This window comes from Manacus vitellinus, unplaced genomic scaffold (genome assembly GCF_001715985.3).
Source record: "Manacus vitellinus isolate BGI_N305 unplaced genomic scaffold, ASM171598v3 scaffold_30_pilon, whole genome shotgun sequence".
Classification (NCBI taxonomy): domain Eukaryota; kingdom Metazoa; phylum Chordata; class Aves; order Passeriformes; family Pipridae; genus Manacus; species Manacus vitellinus.
In genome coordinates, this window is record NW_021940291.1 from 1,772,360 (window position 1) to 1,791,183 (window position 18,824).

Here is an 18,824-nt window from a genome sequence, read left to right on the forward strand (position 1 = left end):
AGGAGTACTTTTTAGAGATGCCTGTGAAGCTTTTGAGAAGGGCAGCATAGGAAGAAGGAGAGGAAGAGGAAAATTTTGCAAAACAGGTCCCAGCATGAACCCAGCATGGTTCTTAAACTATACCAGCTGTTTGCAGGACACACCTGTATGCCTAAATTTGACTAGATACATTTTTTTAAGAGATCAGTTAATAACAGGGGGTGATGGTACCACCAGGACAAAAGCCAGCTAAAAAGCAAAGCCTTCCTGTTTTTAAAAAAAATTAAATAAAATAAATAAAGAAAAGCTAAACAGGGAAACAAAGAATTTCAAAGGACATGAAAAGCAAGTCTTTGTGAAGCAAATGGGTTTCATTTCCTCTTAAAAAAGCAAGAGAGAAATTTAGACTGTATTTCAAAGTTGTGTTTAAATATAGTCCTTATGATGATACCCGTGTAAGAACCCAGCATACTATTATAAAGAATTAATACCTTTTTTATAGATGTGTTTATGTTCTCATAAAGTCTGTAGACTGTTTCAAATTCAGTACAAAAGATCACATTCTACTAGAAGTCAACACAAGTCCTGTGCATCAGTTAAGGTGAATGGCTTATGGTTAAGGAAGGATTCTACAGATTACAGGGAAAGTAGACTTAGAAATTAATTGTTTTCTAGGATTTGTTCACCCCACCTACCAAAAATAAATTTTCTGTATTTTTTATAACTCAGATGTCTTTGACACAGCCTAACCTTATAATTTAATTTCAGAAAGAAAATCACCATACTCAGTTATTCCATTAGCTTGATTCATGAATGAATAGCCTTTGTTTTCCAATTAGGAAAGTTTCTAAAAGTCTTAAAACTTATGAACATGGATACAACTGTGGTACCCATCACAGATCCAGAGACCAAAAATTTGTTCTGATTTCCCATTGTCATTTTTAAATCTTCTTTTTTTTTTTTACTTTCTTTACATGTAAATTCTTCCTGTTGAGTAAATTAATTTCCTTCTAAAATACAATTTTAACTTGTGGTATGTCTTTCACCATGGCAAATGTTCTATACATAGCATAAATTAAAAATACAGGTTGCAGCTCTACTGATGACATAACTGTTGCCTGACCTGTTACAATTTCCCTGGAAAATCTTACATTTATAGTCTTGTAGTTCATCATCTTACGTAATTCATTTGTCGTGGTATGAATCATGAATTGTGTGTGCAATCTTTTCTAATCTCCATACTGGGCTGTACCAAACAATATACTTCAGTGTCCTGTGCTTCACAGGATGTTCTACCCATTTTTTTTTTACTGTTATTTGGTTACATTTCCCAGAAATTCCCCTTGCCCAGGTTCCCCTCTCCTTTTCCCATGTTATGCCTCCCTGCCCATCCAGTTACTAGGGAACAGCAACAGCCAGTAGTGCACATTTAATATTTGACATTGGCTTTTGTGCCTTTTGCAAACTTTCATATATGATGGGGGAAATTTTAACTCATTTAAGAAGAGTTTTGCCATGAGTGTTGGTTAATTAGCAGAGGAACAAAAGTAAAGAAGAGTTAAAGAAAAGCTGTGGGGCTGGCTTCTACTTTTGTTTCTTCAATACTCATTCATTGCCTGCTGCAGGTTTTTTTCCTTTTAAAAAATTAACATCAGGACTATTTTCTCATGAAAGATCAGCTTTCAATATGAAGTAATTACAGAAAAATCAGTACTGACTATTAAATACCCTATCTTACTCAGAAATTAAGCTTTATTCATAAATTCTATTTACTCCAGGTTTTCAATTCATGTTTAAAAGAGAAAGAAACAGCCCTGTAAAGGATGAACAGGCAGAGGCATACCTACTCTGTCTACTGTCAGGCTCCTGTGTGAGAGTATGAGGATGGCAAGAGAAAGCTCTTCATCTTTGTTATTACTGAATTAACAGCTTTTCTTAACCTGGAGTTTTCAAGCTCATCTTTCAGATTTCTCTCTTGCTTATTTACAGTACAAAAATAATCTAAAACACTTCTTTTTTTTTCTTTTTTTTTTTTTTTTTAATATCATCATGTTCACAGTACTAGTCCAGGGAAAGATGGCTTATGCCATCATTGAACCATATTTCTTTTTTTGTGGATGTTAGTTATGATTTATATGTGTGTAAGCAGTGGGGATTCTTGGGAATTCTTCTGTGCTCCTTGGTTAGATTGAAGCAATTCCCATTCCTGTTTACCCTTCCACTAGTGAGTATATCATGTTCATGCAAGGTTTGCAGGAATCTGGCTGACTGAAATATGATTTTTCTGATGAAGTGATGTTATTAAAGTAACGATTCCTGAAATGTGGGAGCTACCTCTCAGGCAGGTGCAGGGAGCTGCACAGGGGACTGCCACAGCCTGTTTTTTATATTGTATCCTACTTTCCTTTGGCTTAGAAAAGAAGGTATTTGTGGCATGGAATGGAGGAAAACCTGCAGTGTGTGACGTAAGATAAAGCAGTGCAGAGACATCTGCTTTTGAAGTACAGGTGACAGAACAGTTCTGAGACCTCAAATGGGATACAGATTCTGGTATCTTAGAAGCTACCACTGTAAACTCTTTTTCTTGTTCTAAAAACAGCAAGAAAGGAGAAGTTGTAACAGTGTTACCAAAGTTTTCACTAAACTTTGAAATTAGCTACAGGGTATCTGTAGACAGCATAATGAATGGGTCAGAAATCATAGAATCATAGAATAGTTTGAGTTGGGAGGGATGTTTAAAGGTCACATAATGCAAACCTGGCTTGAACAAGGACATCTTCAACCAATCAGGTTACTCAGGACCCCTTCCAACCTGACCTTGATTGTTTCCAGGGATAGGGCAGCCACAGTTTCTCTGGGCAGCCTGTTTCAGTGTCTCACCACCCTCAAAGTAAAGAATTGCGTCCTAATATCTAATCTAGACCTGCCCTCTTTCACCTTGAAGCCATTCCCCCTTATCCTATTACTACAGGCCCTTGTAAAAACTCTGTCCCCATCTTTCTTAAAAGCCCCCTTCAAGTACTGAAAGGCCACAATGAGGTCTCCCTGGAGCCCTCTCTTCTCCAAGTTGAACAACACAACTCTCTCAGCTCGTCTTTATAGGAGTGGTTCTCCAGCCCTCTGGTCATCTTTGTGGCCTCCTCTGGACTCGTTCTGACAGGTCCATGACTTTCCTGTGCTGGGAACTAAACAATTCTGGCACTGATTGCACTGTAGTTTCTAGATGTAGGATCAAGATATTTTTAATTTGTTCCTGCACTTTGAAATGTTTGTTCACTTGCTTTCCAGTTAGTCTTGGTGTTTATAGGTTAATAGTATTGCCCTTATCTTTAATTCTAAAAGAAAGTTGTTTTACTGCTAAGGTCAGATTAAGTCTTTCCCATGTATGCCATTCAAATTACAGACAGAGGGCTTTCTCCCTCGTCATTCCTTGCACCAGTATTTCCCAGTAGCCTTGAAAGCTCAGCCACTCTTTCTGGAAGAGGAAATCAGTCATGCACCTTCATCAAGGATTGTGCTTCAACCTTCCTGTGGTAAGACCTGAACTGAGAACCCCAGCTGCTGACTGAGAACAGGGGCTTGTGCAAGTGAAAGACCTCTTTATTGTTCAGTGGCCAAGGAGTACGAACCTTGATTTCCGAAGCAACTAGAGTGAGCACAGACTTCTGATCAAAGTGCCAGATAAACTTTTTTTGTCTCCAAGTTCTTTTGGGCTCCAGTTTGGTGGATAATCTCTTAAAAGGCGTATAGGTCTGCAGTTAGAAAAAGGTGGATGAAATGAGAATTGTGAAAATCACCAAATATGTGTGATCATGGCAACAATCAAAGTAACTCATACAGTTATAATAACAACTGTGTTAAAAGGAGTTAAAAGAGCTTACTGTTTACTCCTCAAAAACATCTACATTGTCACACACCATTCCTACATCCTTGTGTCTTAAAGGCATGTTTTTTGTCTCTTATTTTACAGCAAGCTAGAAAGCCCTATGATGTCCGAGATGTTATTGAGCAGTATTCTCAGGGTCACCTCAACCTGATGGTGCGAATCAAGGAGTTACAGAGGAGGTATGTCCATGAATTCACTGTTGGTATCCGTAAACAGCAGCAGAAGGATGTTTGTAAATTAGGCAGTGATTGGGGCTCGCGGACAAAAAGCTGATGGTGTTAAAAGTGCCATATTGGTAGGACTGTGCAAAGTTAGTGAATATAAAGTGACATTTGAGTAAAAATTTTCTTTTCCTACCAGGAGGAGAAGACAAAAGGCTTAAAAATCTGGTGATTAGGACGTACATGTATTACCTCAGTTCCTGCTAGCTTTGACTATATGTCAAATCCTTGTATGTTAGGGGCTGTATTATACCTAAAGAGTGCAATACTCTCACCAGCTCTGGTAGAATTGCACTTAAGAGCAAACTAAGAGATGACAGATAGATGCAGCAAGAAAGCTGCAGAGGAACAAGGAAAAGAGGAAACAATGCTGATCACATGGAAAAGTGATGGGCATGGTGAAACTTTACAGTTGTTAAAGAAGCTGTAGACCAATCTAAGTCTAATCCCATTTTGTTATTTTTTTTTTAGTTTTAAACTATTCTTAGCACAAAGCAATGGCTTCACTTACAGGACAAACCCAGAATTATTTGAACTTCACTTTGCTTGTTTGTGAAGAGGCCTCCCTCCTCCAGCTAGAGAAAGTGAAGATGCTGGTTCAGCTAATAAAAAAATAAGATTTATTCTTTTTGATTTATAGGTTGGACCAGTCCATAGGGAAGCCATCTCTTTTTATCTCTGTCTCAGGTAAGTTAATACAAAGGACATGTCTAAAATTAATCTGATAAAGTTATAGTTAATGGAAAATACTTGTTAAAATACTTTTCATTTTATTTTCAAATTTTTAAACAGTGTCAACTGGTTGTGCTCTGAGGATTAGGCATTGGCAATAATATTTAGTCATCAACACCTTTAAATTAGGGTTGTTCTTATTTAGCACAAAGGACTAAATTTGTTTGTGACAAGTCTAGCTAATGAAAACTCTTTATGTCATTTGAAAACTCATTTTCTATATACTTTGTGGGGGGAAAAATGGGGGGGGGAAACATGTCAAATGTGTTATTTCGAGTTGACTGTAGAGTCCTTTGTGTAATGGCAGATTGTTTTTAAGTGGCAATTAAAATATTAACTAAATTGGGAACATTTTTGTTCTCCCTGGTTAAAGCATAAAACTAAGGTTGAACATGCCTTATACTTAAGGGCTATTAAATGCTGTGGCGTGGGCCAATGCTATAAAAAGAAATAAAAACTGCTTTTAAGGAATAGATCTATCACCCTGGCAAAGGTATTCAGTTACACAGTGTTGGTGGCCTAGTTAAACACACCCTGTTGTGGCTAGCTGCTGTTTTGTTATACCACCATATATTAAGTTGAAAATGTTTCTTGTTCCACAGAGAAAAGCAAAGATCGAGGAAATAACACGATTGGTGCCAGGCTGAACAGAGTGGAGGACAAGGTAAGCCTCAGTTGAACTGTCAGTGAATGAGGACATGGTTTGTGATCAAACAGTGCTTATTTCATGGGATGTGGAGGAAAATTCAGCTTAAAATAGAGTTGAAAGCCTGGCTTTTCCAGGTGATGGAGCATAATTTTTGTGGTAGATTGCATTTTTGGTTCTTACTTGTCATTTTAACAGAGTAAGACAAAAACAGACTTTAATTGATTTCAGTCTTTTTGGGGACTCTCTTGGGTTTTTTTATTTTTATTTGCATATATTACGTATGTCTCAATGCTTTACTTCCTTCCTCCACAGTAGATAAAAGGCTCTGTTCCTTTAATACCTCAGTATATTATGGTCCCTAAGATTTCCCTTTGATTGTTGCTCTGTTGTTTATATAAGTCCACCTACAATTCCTTAGAGAGAGAAATAGCAAACTTTGCTCCATCCTGGTTTTCATTCCTTATGACAAATGAAATTTCTCGTTTCAAGTGATGTGAATCCAGAAAAATCAGACTTGTTCTATAATCACAAATTATCAGTTAAGTGCATTGTAACCCTTTATTTCAATGCTGACTGTGCTTGAAAAATTAGATGACAGGTACAGGCTATGTCATTTTAAAAAAATATAGGTTTGCCTGCATTGGTATTAAGAAAAGAAAGGAAGAGTTAAGAGAAATAGTTTGAATCCTTTACTGATCTCTTACAGTGATTAGGTGAGGGAGTGAAAGAATTTCTTTACTGTAGCATCATTTCACTCATGTATCTGAACTGTTCGTTCATTATTAAGGATTGAAACTTTTTCTTGAGGAAAGGAGATTTCAGAGTGTTTCTTTCACAACTGGAACTGTGATAACCTCATGAAGAATTTGTTCTGAAGAAATATCCACCAAATATTCTGTAAGCTAAAGCACATTCTAGGGAATGCAAACTGAGCACCCTGATCTGTATTGATTCACTTGTGACATACCCCTTCCCTATGCATTTCTCCTCAAATACTTCAGATAAACTTAAATGAGAGTACTTAGAACAGTACTTCATTCTACTGGAAATAATGGCATTTCAAAGGAAATCGGTTCCTTTTGGTATATAAGGGGACACATAGAAAGGGTGAAGTAGAATATAGGAAGGTACAGTGCATTTAGCACAAAGAAGAATCACTGTGCAGTGCTCCCTCGGATCTGTGGTTAGTATGTGTTCTTACACATGGAAGCCCTTTCCAGAAAGTTTGCACTACATTTATTTATTTTCTCTCCATAATGTCAACTAAAAGTGTGGAACACTGGAAAATGTCTTGTGACTTGTGACAGAGAGCGATGACTTTTCAGTTTGAACAAATAATTCTCAAATGACAGCTAAAGCAGCTTCTCAGTGCTATTTGTAAAATCTCCAGTGAGCCTGGGAAAGCTTTGGTGTTGTACTGGCTCAGAGATAAGCTGTTTGGGGGTTATTAATTACTCTTTTTTACATCCCTACAAATAAGTACACCGTGAATTTATAGTGACTGTTGTTTTATGTCTTTTAATGGGACTGTAAAACACTCCCTGTATAATTTTAGTATAGCCGGGTTAAATTTTAGCCTTGTTTTAAGTAACAGACCCTTCTTTCTTTGCAGTTGCATGAGGTCGTCTGTGGTTTCAGAGCTGTATGTTATCTGCCCTATACAGCTAGTCCTATCTGCAGGAATTTTATCTGAAAGTAGCTGAAAGGCTAAAAATAGAGAATTTCGGTTGGACTCAGCAAACAGTGGTTAATATAAAAACACACTGGCAATGCTGAAATCACATTTTTGCTCCAGCTGTAGATGGTGGCCAAAGCTAATTTTTTCGTGTTTTTACTCTCAGAGATTGGCCTTCTCTTTCCCATAAAATACATGGTACATGGTATGCTTTCAACATACAATTAAATCCTTCCTGAGCTGAGCACTATAGAAAGAATATCTATATCCACTGTTTTTCAAGGTGACTAAATATTTTAAACAGTTTCATCCCATTTGGTTTGTGAATTAGTTTTCAGTCTTGGATTTCAGAAGGAGAGATTTGAAGTGCTCCAGGCTACTGTAAGCATCTAACCACTTCTTATGCATTTGAAAAATCTCCTTTTTGTCAGAGGAGGCATATGTACAGCTGGCAGTACAGAGGAGTGGCACATGAAAGGGACATTTTAAAATAAAATGCTTAAACAGGAGTGTATTGACAGGAATTGTAATCCTTTACGGTACGAATCTGACCTTTCAGGTATTGAAATCAGCAAAAAGTTGTGTTTTCTTCTTTAACTTTAGGAACATGTTCATTTGAGGTAGAGAGTTCTGTAGTCTGTTCATCTTGTGCACTGAGAGAAACTTTGACCTTGTGATATATGCAGTTTGTGATCATGAATCTAAAGATTGTTTCCTAATATACAAAAGCCAAAGGGATGAATCACTCTTGCAGGAGCCTTCCTGCAGATTCCTTCCCATTTAGTTTTGCAATTTTGGCAAGACACTGAAAAGGTGGTTTTGTGAATGTAACTAGAAACTGCACAGCCTGATGGGCCTTCGTGAGAAGAAATCACGATCCAACATGTAATCACGGCATATTTTGACTTTGCCACTGTTCTCTGTTGCTTGCAAAGCTGAGGGTAGCAAAGGCTGTGTTCTCCTCGAGGTGTGTTGCCGTGGCTGAGTGCAGGCAGCTGCAGCCCCCACCGTGCCCACAGCCTGATCTGTTGGGACACCAGCCAGCTGTGGTCCAGCAGGCATGTAAAGGCAGTAGTGCAGCGCCCAGGCTGAGCTCATAAACCCTGCCAAGTACCCATGGTCCAAATGTGTGCGTGTAGATACATTGATCCAGCTCCTCAGAGAATGTTGTTGAGCAGGATTACGGCAGCAGATCAATTTATTTGCGGTGACCAGCCTTCTCTTTTTGTCCTGAAACATCTGTGAATGACTATTCAGCCTACCCTCAAGGAACCTGGCCACAGCTGGCTTGCCACCAAGCTCAAAATCAAAAACAGTTTTTCCAGATGGGCCCAGCTGTGTGCACAGTGCTCTTCATCCTCACACAGCACTCTTCATCCTCATGCCGCAAGGAGTGCCTGCCAGGGGCTTAATGCTGGGTGTGCCCAGCAACTCCAGCCAGGAGCAAGCCCACAGCACGCTTGGGAAATTCTGTGTCCTACATCTCCTATTTTCTTTTCACTGCACTAATTTTAGCTTGGCTATAAACGACTGTAATGCTAGCTTTTTAATTTTCAAATTAATCTGTTCTTTTTTAGCCTTTTGCCAACCATTAATTTAGCTATAGCAGGCGCAGCGTACACTTTTCAGGTAATCAGCCAGGCTTGTTGCTTGGCTGCCCTAAAGAAATTCAGTCTTAAATATGGGCACTGCACAAAATCATCTAGAATATGCAGTGAAGGCTAAAAGTGGCAGTTCTTAGACTCTCTCTGTTGTACCTACACACCAGACTGCCCCAGATGTCAGTAGGTCCTGCCTACAGACCTCCCAGAGTAGAATAACAGAACCCAGGTTTACAAAAAAATGTTAAAAACCATTCTGAGCAATAGACATTATGCTCTTTCTGTTGTTTTAAAAATAGGACTTAACCTTCTGCAATGATTTGAACACTTTAAAGTGTGCCTTTTAAGAATAGTTATAGGAATCCAAAGCACTTTTCTGGGCATCCCTTCTAAATACTCAGAAATATTCCTCTATCTGACAGTAAGTACAGTCTTAATATCAGTATTGCCAAGATCATAACAAAAATCTTTCAATAGTCTTTTTCAGTTACATGGAACATTAGGAATATATGCTATCTGTTGCTAAACTTTAACTTGTAGAGATTTGAATGGAGAGTTCTATATGTAGAAAAGGTATGTGGTAGTGAGACATGTGACACCTTTTAATGTGAATCCAACAATTCTGCAAGATGGTACTGATTCCAAGCATATGCACATTTTGCATGCTTACAGCTGAGAAGTTGAATTCTTGTATTCTGACTATTACTAACCCAGAGAGCATCATGGCACTTTTTCAGGTTTACTTGAAAAGCAGATAGCACCACTTTTAAAATCAATTAAAAACAAATCTGTCACATAAAAACCTCTACACTAAAATAGATGCTGCTGTGCTGCTTGAGTTGCCTACTGGAAATCTAAACTGATCTTGGAAACCAAAACTTTTTGAGTTCTGGTTATGCTGATTTGGTTTTCTGTCTTCCATCTACAGTGTCTTTGATTGATTGTTAAACATACAGAGGCCATGTGCAGTAAAATTCTAAGGATATGATATATATTTGATACGTTTTTCTCTGTGAGTACTGAGTATGGAACTTTTAAAGATAAATAAGTGCAAAGGCTTTGTTTGAGGTGGCTTTCAAAAAATGGTGGTGACTTCATGTTACAACATTTATGTATATGGTATGATATTTTCTTCTAGCTAAATAATTTTCTGGAATTGTTTCACCAGAGTATTGTTTCTATCTATACATGTATTAGAAACTAGTTTGGCTGGAACGATGTTGACAGTTCAGATGAACAGAATGACCATTGATAAGACTGGGTCTAGTTTCTGATTTTATTCCTGCTCTTTTCCACTTTCTAATCAGCTAACAGCTCCCCATTGCAAAAGGTTTCATATCTAACACTTCTCTTGTTGGTTTGCTCAAAAATACATGAACTTGAGTTTTATATTGCAGGGGGATTTCCCTGTAATAATAATAAACTTACTATTTTATTGTATCATAAGTTAAATTGTGATAATTCCATTTCTAATAATGAACTCAAGCTCATCCAATACAGAAAGGTTTAGGACATGCTGCAGAGACCATTAAAGGTGGTAGGTCTTTCCTTTGACCTGACTTTATGGTAGTCTTGAGGAGCCAACATTTCAGTTTTCAAAAATACATGGTTTCATGTTGACAGCTTGTTCACCTCAAAGAATTCTTCATGTGTGGCCAGTTTTCCAATTTTGTGTGAAACAACTGCATAATCTAACATAGGATCGTACCGTGGTGTGTTTTTTCCTCTATTTTGCTGGCATTCTGTAGCCTGGTAACAGTTACTGTGCTTCCTAGGGTAGCATAGCAATCAGTGCAAACTTCAAAGAAGGCCTTGACTGATTATGCCCTTCTTGCACATCAGTAAGCAATAGACAGAAACATTTTGGCTTTATTTTGAATTGAATAAAAATGCTGAAATAGTGATGGCAAAAGACTGACAAACAACCTGACTTTCTGATCAGTGCTGGAAAGCGAGGTTAGAAACATGAATCATCAGTTGGAGAGGTGGCTTCAGGAAGTGCCTGTCATGGAAATATTCAACACTTTCCAGGCTGAACATGCACTAGGCAGTTCAGGTATTGAATATTGGCAGCTTCTGCAATAGGTGTGTGAGGATTTGCTTTCCAGATACCAAGAAGCAGAACTAAAAGCTGTGGGTTTGGCTGGAAATTTTAAAAGAAACGTGAAATCATTAAAAATCAAAAGAAACACCAACAAGCCGTTACTCATCTTGTATGTAGTTCTTGCAATAATGCAGAAGTAATAACTTGTGGATGTGGAAGAATATTGAGGCATATGGAAGATTAAGTATCCCTATTAATTTAACCCTTAGTCTTTTTCCAGATGCTGAAGTACAAGCATACGGAAGCAATTTCAGTGCTGAACTTTGTGATGGAAGATGCCCATTTTCTGTAAATTGGACTATAACTAAGCACATCCTTGAACAATCTGGGTCATTAGGCAGCCTTACAGTTTTCCTAGCTTTTCTCTCACCTATCGGAAAGTATTTCAGTAGATAAACAACAAAAAACCTACAGATTTCCATTTCCAGTATCTTATTCTTCCCATCTTGTCAGCTACAGTAAAATAAAATTATCAGGCATATATGGTAAAAAATGGAAACAAAAAAAAAGTTACTTGTTGTATTCACTGCTGCCAGAAGCTTCAGTAGCCAGAATAGAAACAAACTGAGAGAGAGATTAGGCGAAGTCATGGAGAAGGGCTCACTTGAGGATTATTAAACAGGATGTCTGTATGTAAACTCCAGTTTAGCAAGTACTTTAAACAGTAGTCAGCGATGAGTTGGTAAGAAAAAAAGGGAAACCATGATTTTATGTATATGTACTTTCTTACACTCCAGGTTTTTTTAAGACTATACTACAAACCTTGCACTAGAAACAAGGTGATTGGGGCAGAGAAACTTCTGTCTTGTTCAATGTAGCCCTTTTTTGCTAGGCTGTATACACAACTGCTTGCTACTGGATTTGGTCACACAACCTCACAGAACATTACCGTGCAGTGCCTTAACTCTGATCTGTTTACAAAGGCCATGTGAGCAGACCCTTGCCTGTCTAGGGGACATTCACGTGAGTGTTTGCAGAGCCATACCTTGAAGGCTGTAAGATCTTTGGAGTAGCCTTCACTTGCATCCATTTGTTAGCACTAACTTTATCTGTTTAAAGATCTTTAGATCCGTTCGCAGCACAATGTAAAACAATCAAATTATGCATTAATTTTGAAATGGCTTAATATGAACTGTGTTAAGTGCTATGTATAACCTGTAGGATAGTATGTAGGTGCAGTAGCTTGGGTATAGTTACAGACATGGCTTACAGAGCAGTGTTACAAGTTATTGTGGTGTTTTGTGGTCTGTTTCCAAAGTGTCACCTCTCAGATCAGAGTAAATGTGATTATATAAAAAAAAAAAATTCAGCATTGAACATTAATAGCCACAAATGGTGAGAATACTGCAGCTCATTAGCTTATTTGCAGGAAATGAGAGTATACACTTGCTCAACACTGATAAATGAAGTTAAGCGAGACAAAATATTATCTTTATTCTCGAGAAAACTGACTGAAGGTAGACCAAGCTAGCACACAGTGGCTATAGTAGTATTCAAAAGTGACGACTGATTAAACTCTGATTGCTCCTTTGCATGCAGTCATCTGTGATACTGCTCTACAGATTTTATGAAGAGAAAAAAAGGCATATACCTAAAGAGAAGAATTCCTGTTTAAGTGAGTTGTGATGAATTTTACTGCAAATTTCTAGTGCTTCTGGATGCAGACAGTAGTTGGGAAGCCTAATGCTGAGGACAGAGTGTAAACTTTTATGAATGCAAAGTGTTACACATATATATATATATATATATATATATATATTTTGAATACAATGGCAGTGGTGGCATGCTTGTGATCTGCACAGCTGTTTACTTCCTTATTAAGAGCAGAAATTCCAGAGGAATTTTAGGTAACACACAATATACCCTATAAAATCTAGGATTTTTTTCAGGGGGTGGGGGGGAATGGAGGAATGAAATAATGCCTTACCAGTTAATAATCTTTTAAACAATCTTCAGATTAGTTGCTGGTTTGGGAATCTGCTGGTGGTGTTTATATTTGAGTAGGTATGCAAGTGGATGTAAGGTCTGCAAATGGAGATGACTCGATCTTTTATCAAACCACATAAAGCCTGTTTTGTCTGGCATTCAAAGATAAATCCAAGCAAGATTTGAAATGTAGCCTCCATCATTCTTGTGCAGAGACTGTTTACATTTGATGTGGAATGGAGATGCATGGTGAATATGCCGAGAGAGAATGTGGAACAGTTGTATGGACTAAATAGCCTGTAGAGCTGATCAGAGAAAAAGCATTTAAGTGAACAACACATGTGCACAGCATGCTACACAGAAGACTTTTATTTGTCTTTCCTATAGGTTAAAGAAATAGACATGACCATACGATCATCTCTGAACTTTTTTGAGGAGGGGGGGTGTGTTGCAGATAAGTGACCAAAAAACAGTCTAATATAAATGGCAAATTTTGGTTTTGATACACTAGGATGAACCTTTATTGAAGTTACATGCATCAAAGTTGGAAATGTTCCTTGTCAAAGATGTGTTTTTAGAGTGATCTCGTTGGAATTAAAATACTTTATTTTCATTTGCAGTTGAGTATCAGAGAGGAGAAGTGCATGGAGCTGAAAGGTCTCTATTCAGGCTGCAGTCTTTTCAGAGTTAGAATCTATTCAGCTCTTGGAAAAGATTCAGAGTAAAGGAAGGTATACTCCCTTTCTTACACAATGTCCATACCTTCTGATATTCTATCTGCTCCTCTTGTTCCCCCCATCCCTCCCCATCCTCAACTAAAAATTGCAAACCAGAAATGGTCCAGTACTACTTAGATTGCAGGAAGAGAAATAGGAGAAGGATCCTTTGCTGTCTGACTCCTACTTAGAGCTGTGGGAGACAGAGGGAAGATAAGAAGAAAAATAGGCAGTCAATGAAAGTAAAATATGAACACCTGGTTCAAAATATGCCTACCACTTCTAGAGCTCAGGAAACCAAGATGGCAAGTATAGTTTTCTCACATCCTTCTCTGTTCCTGCATCCTACCCACTGGGGTTGCCACAAAACTGCAATTCACCTTTCAACACAGAAATTAAGATTTACCTGACTTTGATAAAAATCTGGAACGATTATGATTACAGCTCTTTACGTGTCTTTAAAATATCCCACTGTTTCAGCAGTTAGCACAGGACTGTGAGCCCATGTCACAGGTTCTCTTTCTGTCCCAAACTAACTGATGCTACACTTGGTAGCTCCATCCAGCACTGGCACTGTGTGATTGACCTGGTATGTCACGGGCATCATACTCTGATGAGCTGCCTCCCTTTAGACAGACTTTTGCGGTAACTTTGTTATTTTCATCATAGCATGAAAGCTCCTGCTCTGACAGGTTAAACACACAAAATAGAGAAGAGAGAAAGAAAAATATTTTTTCCCTCTTTGACAGCTAAGGTGCAGGAAGCGACTTGCCTGAGGTATCACAGTGGCATCTCTGGCACAGACAGGAATTTAACTTAAGCCTTATCTGGGACTTAACCACAAATCAGCATTCCTTTTTGTTATTCTGTTTAAACGCCCCTCTAGTTTTGAATAGTTATATTGGCCAGTGCAGGGTTCAACATAATCATAGCCCATTAATACTAAAACCATCCAGTACTTGAGAACAGCATATATAAACACATAAACCACACCAACCCAGCCAATATAAATGTACTGGAACTATTTTAGACAGTACAATTTAAATCATCTAGAAATTAATCTACTAGCATCATTTTGTAGCCCAGGAGTCTAGGGGTGGAGAGGACTGAACTTGCTTACATGACACAGAAACTGTCCTACATGTAGATAATTATGCATGTAATACTGAAAGCTAAACAAATTATATTAAATGCTGTATCTGCACAGTCAGGCAGAGAAAAATATTCAAGTGAGTTCAAATATTCATGTAAGTTTCTATTTTAAAAGTCTTGGATCCAACATTGCTCGCCATTGACCCTTCTGTGACATCTGTTAATCTTGGGTTTATTTCAGTTTCTTTCTCTCTCTTTTTTAAACAGATGACTCTACTTAAATCAACACTTGGTTTCCATTAGACAGATAGAAGGTGATTCACTCAGTAACATGTGCATCTTTATCTAGTTAAGTCCTAATGACCTTAATATATCAAGTAAGCTGGTGTGATTAACAGCACTAAAGGCTTTGTCAGACATTTCACCTAATAAATACTGCCCTTTGTCCCGCCATAGGAAAAGAGTGAACAAATACATTCTGTTAAACTGAAAAAGTGTACGACCCTGCAAGTATTCTAAAATTATCCCTATAAAAATATATGTTGACAATAGAAGTTACATCTACATCTCTGTCTGTGTTTGTACATGTCTGCCAATCCCAGCATGCATTGGCTCTTTGCCCTGCCTGGGTTGTCCTTTTTCTGCTTTACCAGTTTGTGATCCAGCCACCATTTGGGTATGATTTTCCTCCTGTTCACTTGTGCTTTGTGAAGATTCTTTTGACAGTTCTTTGTCTCTGGTTGTCATAGCTTATCTCTGCTGGGGTAGTTGGATGTGTGAGCATTAGTTGTGCCACTCTACTTAATGTTAGCAACACAGAGACATCTGACTTGGCTTGACTATCATGTAAAATAATCCTGCCAAATGAGGCAGTCAAAACAAAAACCCCAAGAGTAAAATATATTCAAAATGTCAACTTGAATGGAGACGGTGTCCTTGCTTGATCATAGCTGAAGTTGTCTGGAAGCTTTCCAGTGTTGCCACCAGTGTCTATGATTGCATACTGCGATCATCAAGGTACTGAAGGAAGCCTTTATTCTGCTACTCCCAAGTTTCTAGAGAGTTTCAACCAGAGGTGTTTTATGGGAGAACACCTTAAAAAGAAAATGGGCAAGGGTAATTTTTGCTTATTCTCACAGACTGACTGGCTGAACCATAATCTTCTACCTCTGTGTTTGCTTAATGTTACATAAAGGAGTTTTGGCCAAGCTGTGAGATCAACCAACCGGTCACACAGAGCTGTCACCATAATCTCTCAGCAGAAATTTGGTAGCAGAAGTGACTTGAAAGTAACATAGTGCTTTCTCACTGATGCAAAGGAGTTGTGGTTTCTTCTACAGCACAAACTTCATACTCTTCTGTAAAACACAATGCCCTGTAGGCACATTAGCCTAGGGCCCAGAGATCCAACTAGCAGCATTTGGGTGGCACTACATCCACTCATGACATATTGGCTTTGCATGATGCTTTGCAAAGGTCCAGCTGTTTCTGTATTTAGCACTGGTCCAGCTGTCTTTGCAGCACACTTTGGACTTGACACAATGCTCATAATGAATGGGTCATTCAGAGGCTGCTCCAAGATGGAGGTTGACAAATCTGATTTTGAATCCAAGACTTCTGAATCTCTGTGCAAAGGAATTTAGGAATCTCATGGCAGCTAGAAAAAAAGGTAGTGGAAAGTAACTTCCTTTGCACAGAGAAAGGGGAGGAGGAGGAGGATCAGTTAGTGGTGCTACATTTGAGAATGAAAAGGACACTGGTTCCTACAAACAAAGTCACCTTCGTTTTGTTTTCTGTGCACTGGCTGTACAATTTCAGTGAAAAAAACAGTTAAAGAGCATTATACCAGACCTGAAAAAAAAAAAAAAAGAGACCTTTTTATGTTGTTGGTTTGGAGTGGGTTTTTTGGTCATGAGTAGTCATGGATAAATCCAGAATCATGGGTAGTTGTGGTAAATCCAGAGGGCCCAACTTGATGCATGTATTTTTATGCCAAGTCCAAGCAAATAGTTTCCTTTTTTCTCCTATTTTTGTTCCTATTCAGTCCTGAGATGGCTGCTGTAATAAAAAACTCACCAAGTGTAGTGCTTCACTGATTTTGATGGCTACAGGATTGGCATTCTTTCTTGCCACTGCTGGTGGAAGGGCTGTGAGGGGAAAGTAGGAAAATGACAGCCTTTAGACCTTCAGTCTTATTGTACGGCATATCCAAAGGTATAAATAAATTAGGATACAAACAAATTCGTTAGATAGACTGCTACATTTATATTGTTATTTATATATACATTTATGTTATTTATTTATATACTGCTACATTTATATTATTATTTAAAGGGCTACCTGTTAGAGGAGTGGGAATTATACTGTGAAACAAAGCCGTAAAAACAACTGACCTAAATTCTGATGTTCTGGTACTGTGAATTTCCCCATCTGTACCCTCCTCACACCTTGCTTTAGAGAGGCTTGTGCTGATTAATAACTGCAAAGCAAAGAAGTGATAAACTCGTAAGTGCAGCAGAAAAACTTGGGGGAAAAAATAATTTTTCTGCCTTCAGAGGAACAGAGGTGCACTCAGGGAGTTGAAGTCTTTGGGATCTATGGCCTCTTTGCAGTGCAGAATTAACCTCAAGTGATTTTTTCTCTCCATCTGCCCTGTATTTCCCCCAGCTTCGATCTGTATCATAACCTTGAATAGGCACCTTCAATCTTCTCAGCTTCAGCTCCCGAGTAAAACTGAGTGTGCTCGTCTAGACTGTAAGCTCTTACAGCTCCAGCCTTGTTATGTGTTTAGATGGAACTTTTCTGATTTTAAGTGATGCTGGGATTTGGATATTATCAATGACAAACAGTAAAACAGAATTCTAGACCAGAAGATTTGTGTGTTATAGATGCCTAGGCTTTTAAACATAAAATAAAACCTATGTAAATGCAGCAATAACAAAACATATGTATTTTCAATGCTAAATAAATAACTAGTAGATAGATAGTAGAATTCCTAAAAAACACTGAAGAACTTCAGAAATTGTCATAGAAAAATGTGGATTCATCCATTTTTGTAGTAGGATTGTAGGGGGAAGAGGGAGGAAGAAACCAGTTACCAAGGTGAATTATTAGTGGTGAATTGGGTTAAATGTAAGTCCAGAAGAATATAATTGCTACATATAGAGTACTATTTCAAAAATTTTGTGTGATGTTTTGACCACAGTTTCTCCTGGAGGAAGTTATTGCTAACCTTGGGGAAGGCAGGCATGTTAACTTTAAATTGAGATTCCTTCTGGTAAAAAACTCTTACAAGTCTGTTATTATTTCACAATAAAAGTGAGTATTTTAAGGAATTTAGATGACTTCTTTAATGACATGTGAGTATTTCTTCAGAGTAGAGTGATGTCTGCAGAGTACATACTGATCACACTCGGAAATGCTTTCTTTTTAGGACATGTGGAAAAGCATAGGAACAGTACCAATATTTTAGTAGGCAAAGCATCCAGGAAGGCCTTGGAAGAATATGGTACACATCAGTTTAAGAGAAAACTAGATATCTTTTTTAAATAATCTAAGGAAGTTAACACAAATTAGGTATGGTGGTAGAAAGGTAAGGTCAGAGACTAGTTTATTAGAGATTTAATTAAGGATGAAATTGTATTAGCTCATATGGCAATTATCAGGCAATAACTGATGGAATGGTGATCTGCTGTCCTTCATCAACCTCACATAAGGCTGAGGGAGCTGGGACCAGAGTGTGTCTCCTTGCTGTGCTAGTAAGTACATGTATTGAACCCTGTGACATCCATGAACTTGCAGCAGCTTGAACCTTGATTCTAACATGGATCCAAGAGCAGCAGGAGGGCATTGTAAAAAAAAAAAAGCCAAAACCAACGAGTGGTGCCAACAAATAAAAATTCCTTTCCAGTTTCAAAAAAAAAATTGTCTGGGGAAGTGTCAGAGCACATCCAAGATCTCCTTGGGTGTTGTCCTGATTCTCAGCGATGCGGAAGGTAGAAGGTACTGTCAGAAGCATTTGAGAGGGCTCTCTCTGGCAGGGCAATGCATATGCATGTACATACAGACTCCTGTTTACCTCTAGCAAGCCTTGAGCTCAGAGCATTGTGAGCTTTTCTCCCCATTTTATACCCAAAAGAAGCAGAAGTCTTTTTACAGTGCGAAACCCCATTTTCTTCTCCTTTACAGTAGAAAATCCCCCTCTGCATTGAAACTGAGAAATTTGCACTCCGTATTAAATAAT

At 38.1% G+C, this 18,824-nt stretch overlaps 1 protein-coding gene across 1 annotated transcript in view; it reads left to right on the forward strand.

The window, feature by feature from the left end:
* Nucleotides 1-18,824, forward strand: part of KCNQ1 (potassium voltage-gated channel subfamily Q member 1) — a 340,508-nt gene that overhangs the window by 230,026 nt on the left and 91,658 nt on the right. Inside the window, exons 14-16 of the mRNA XM_029961027.1 lie at nucleotides 3,950-4,044; nucleotides 4,727-4,773; nucleotides 5,421-5,482. Of these exons, the coding sequence (XP_029816887.1) occupies nucleotides 3,950-4,044; nucleotides 4,727-4,773; nucleotides 5,421-5,482 (204 nt within the window). The remainder of the gene's footprint in view (nucleotides 1-3,949; nucleotides 4,045-4,726; nucleotides 4,774-5,420; nucleotides 5,483-18,824) is intronic.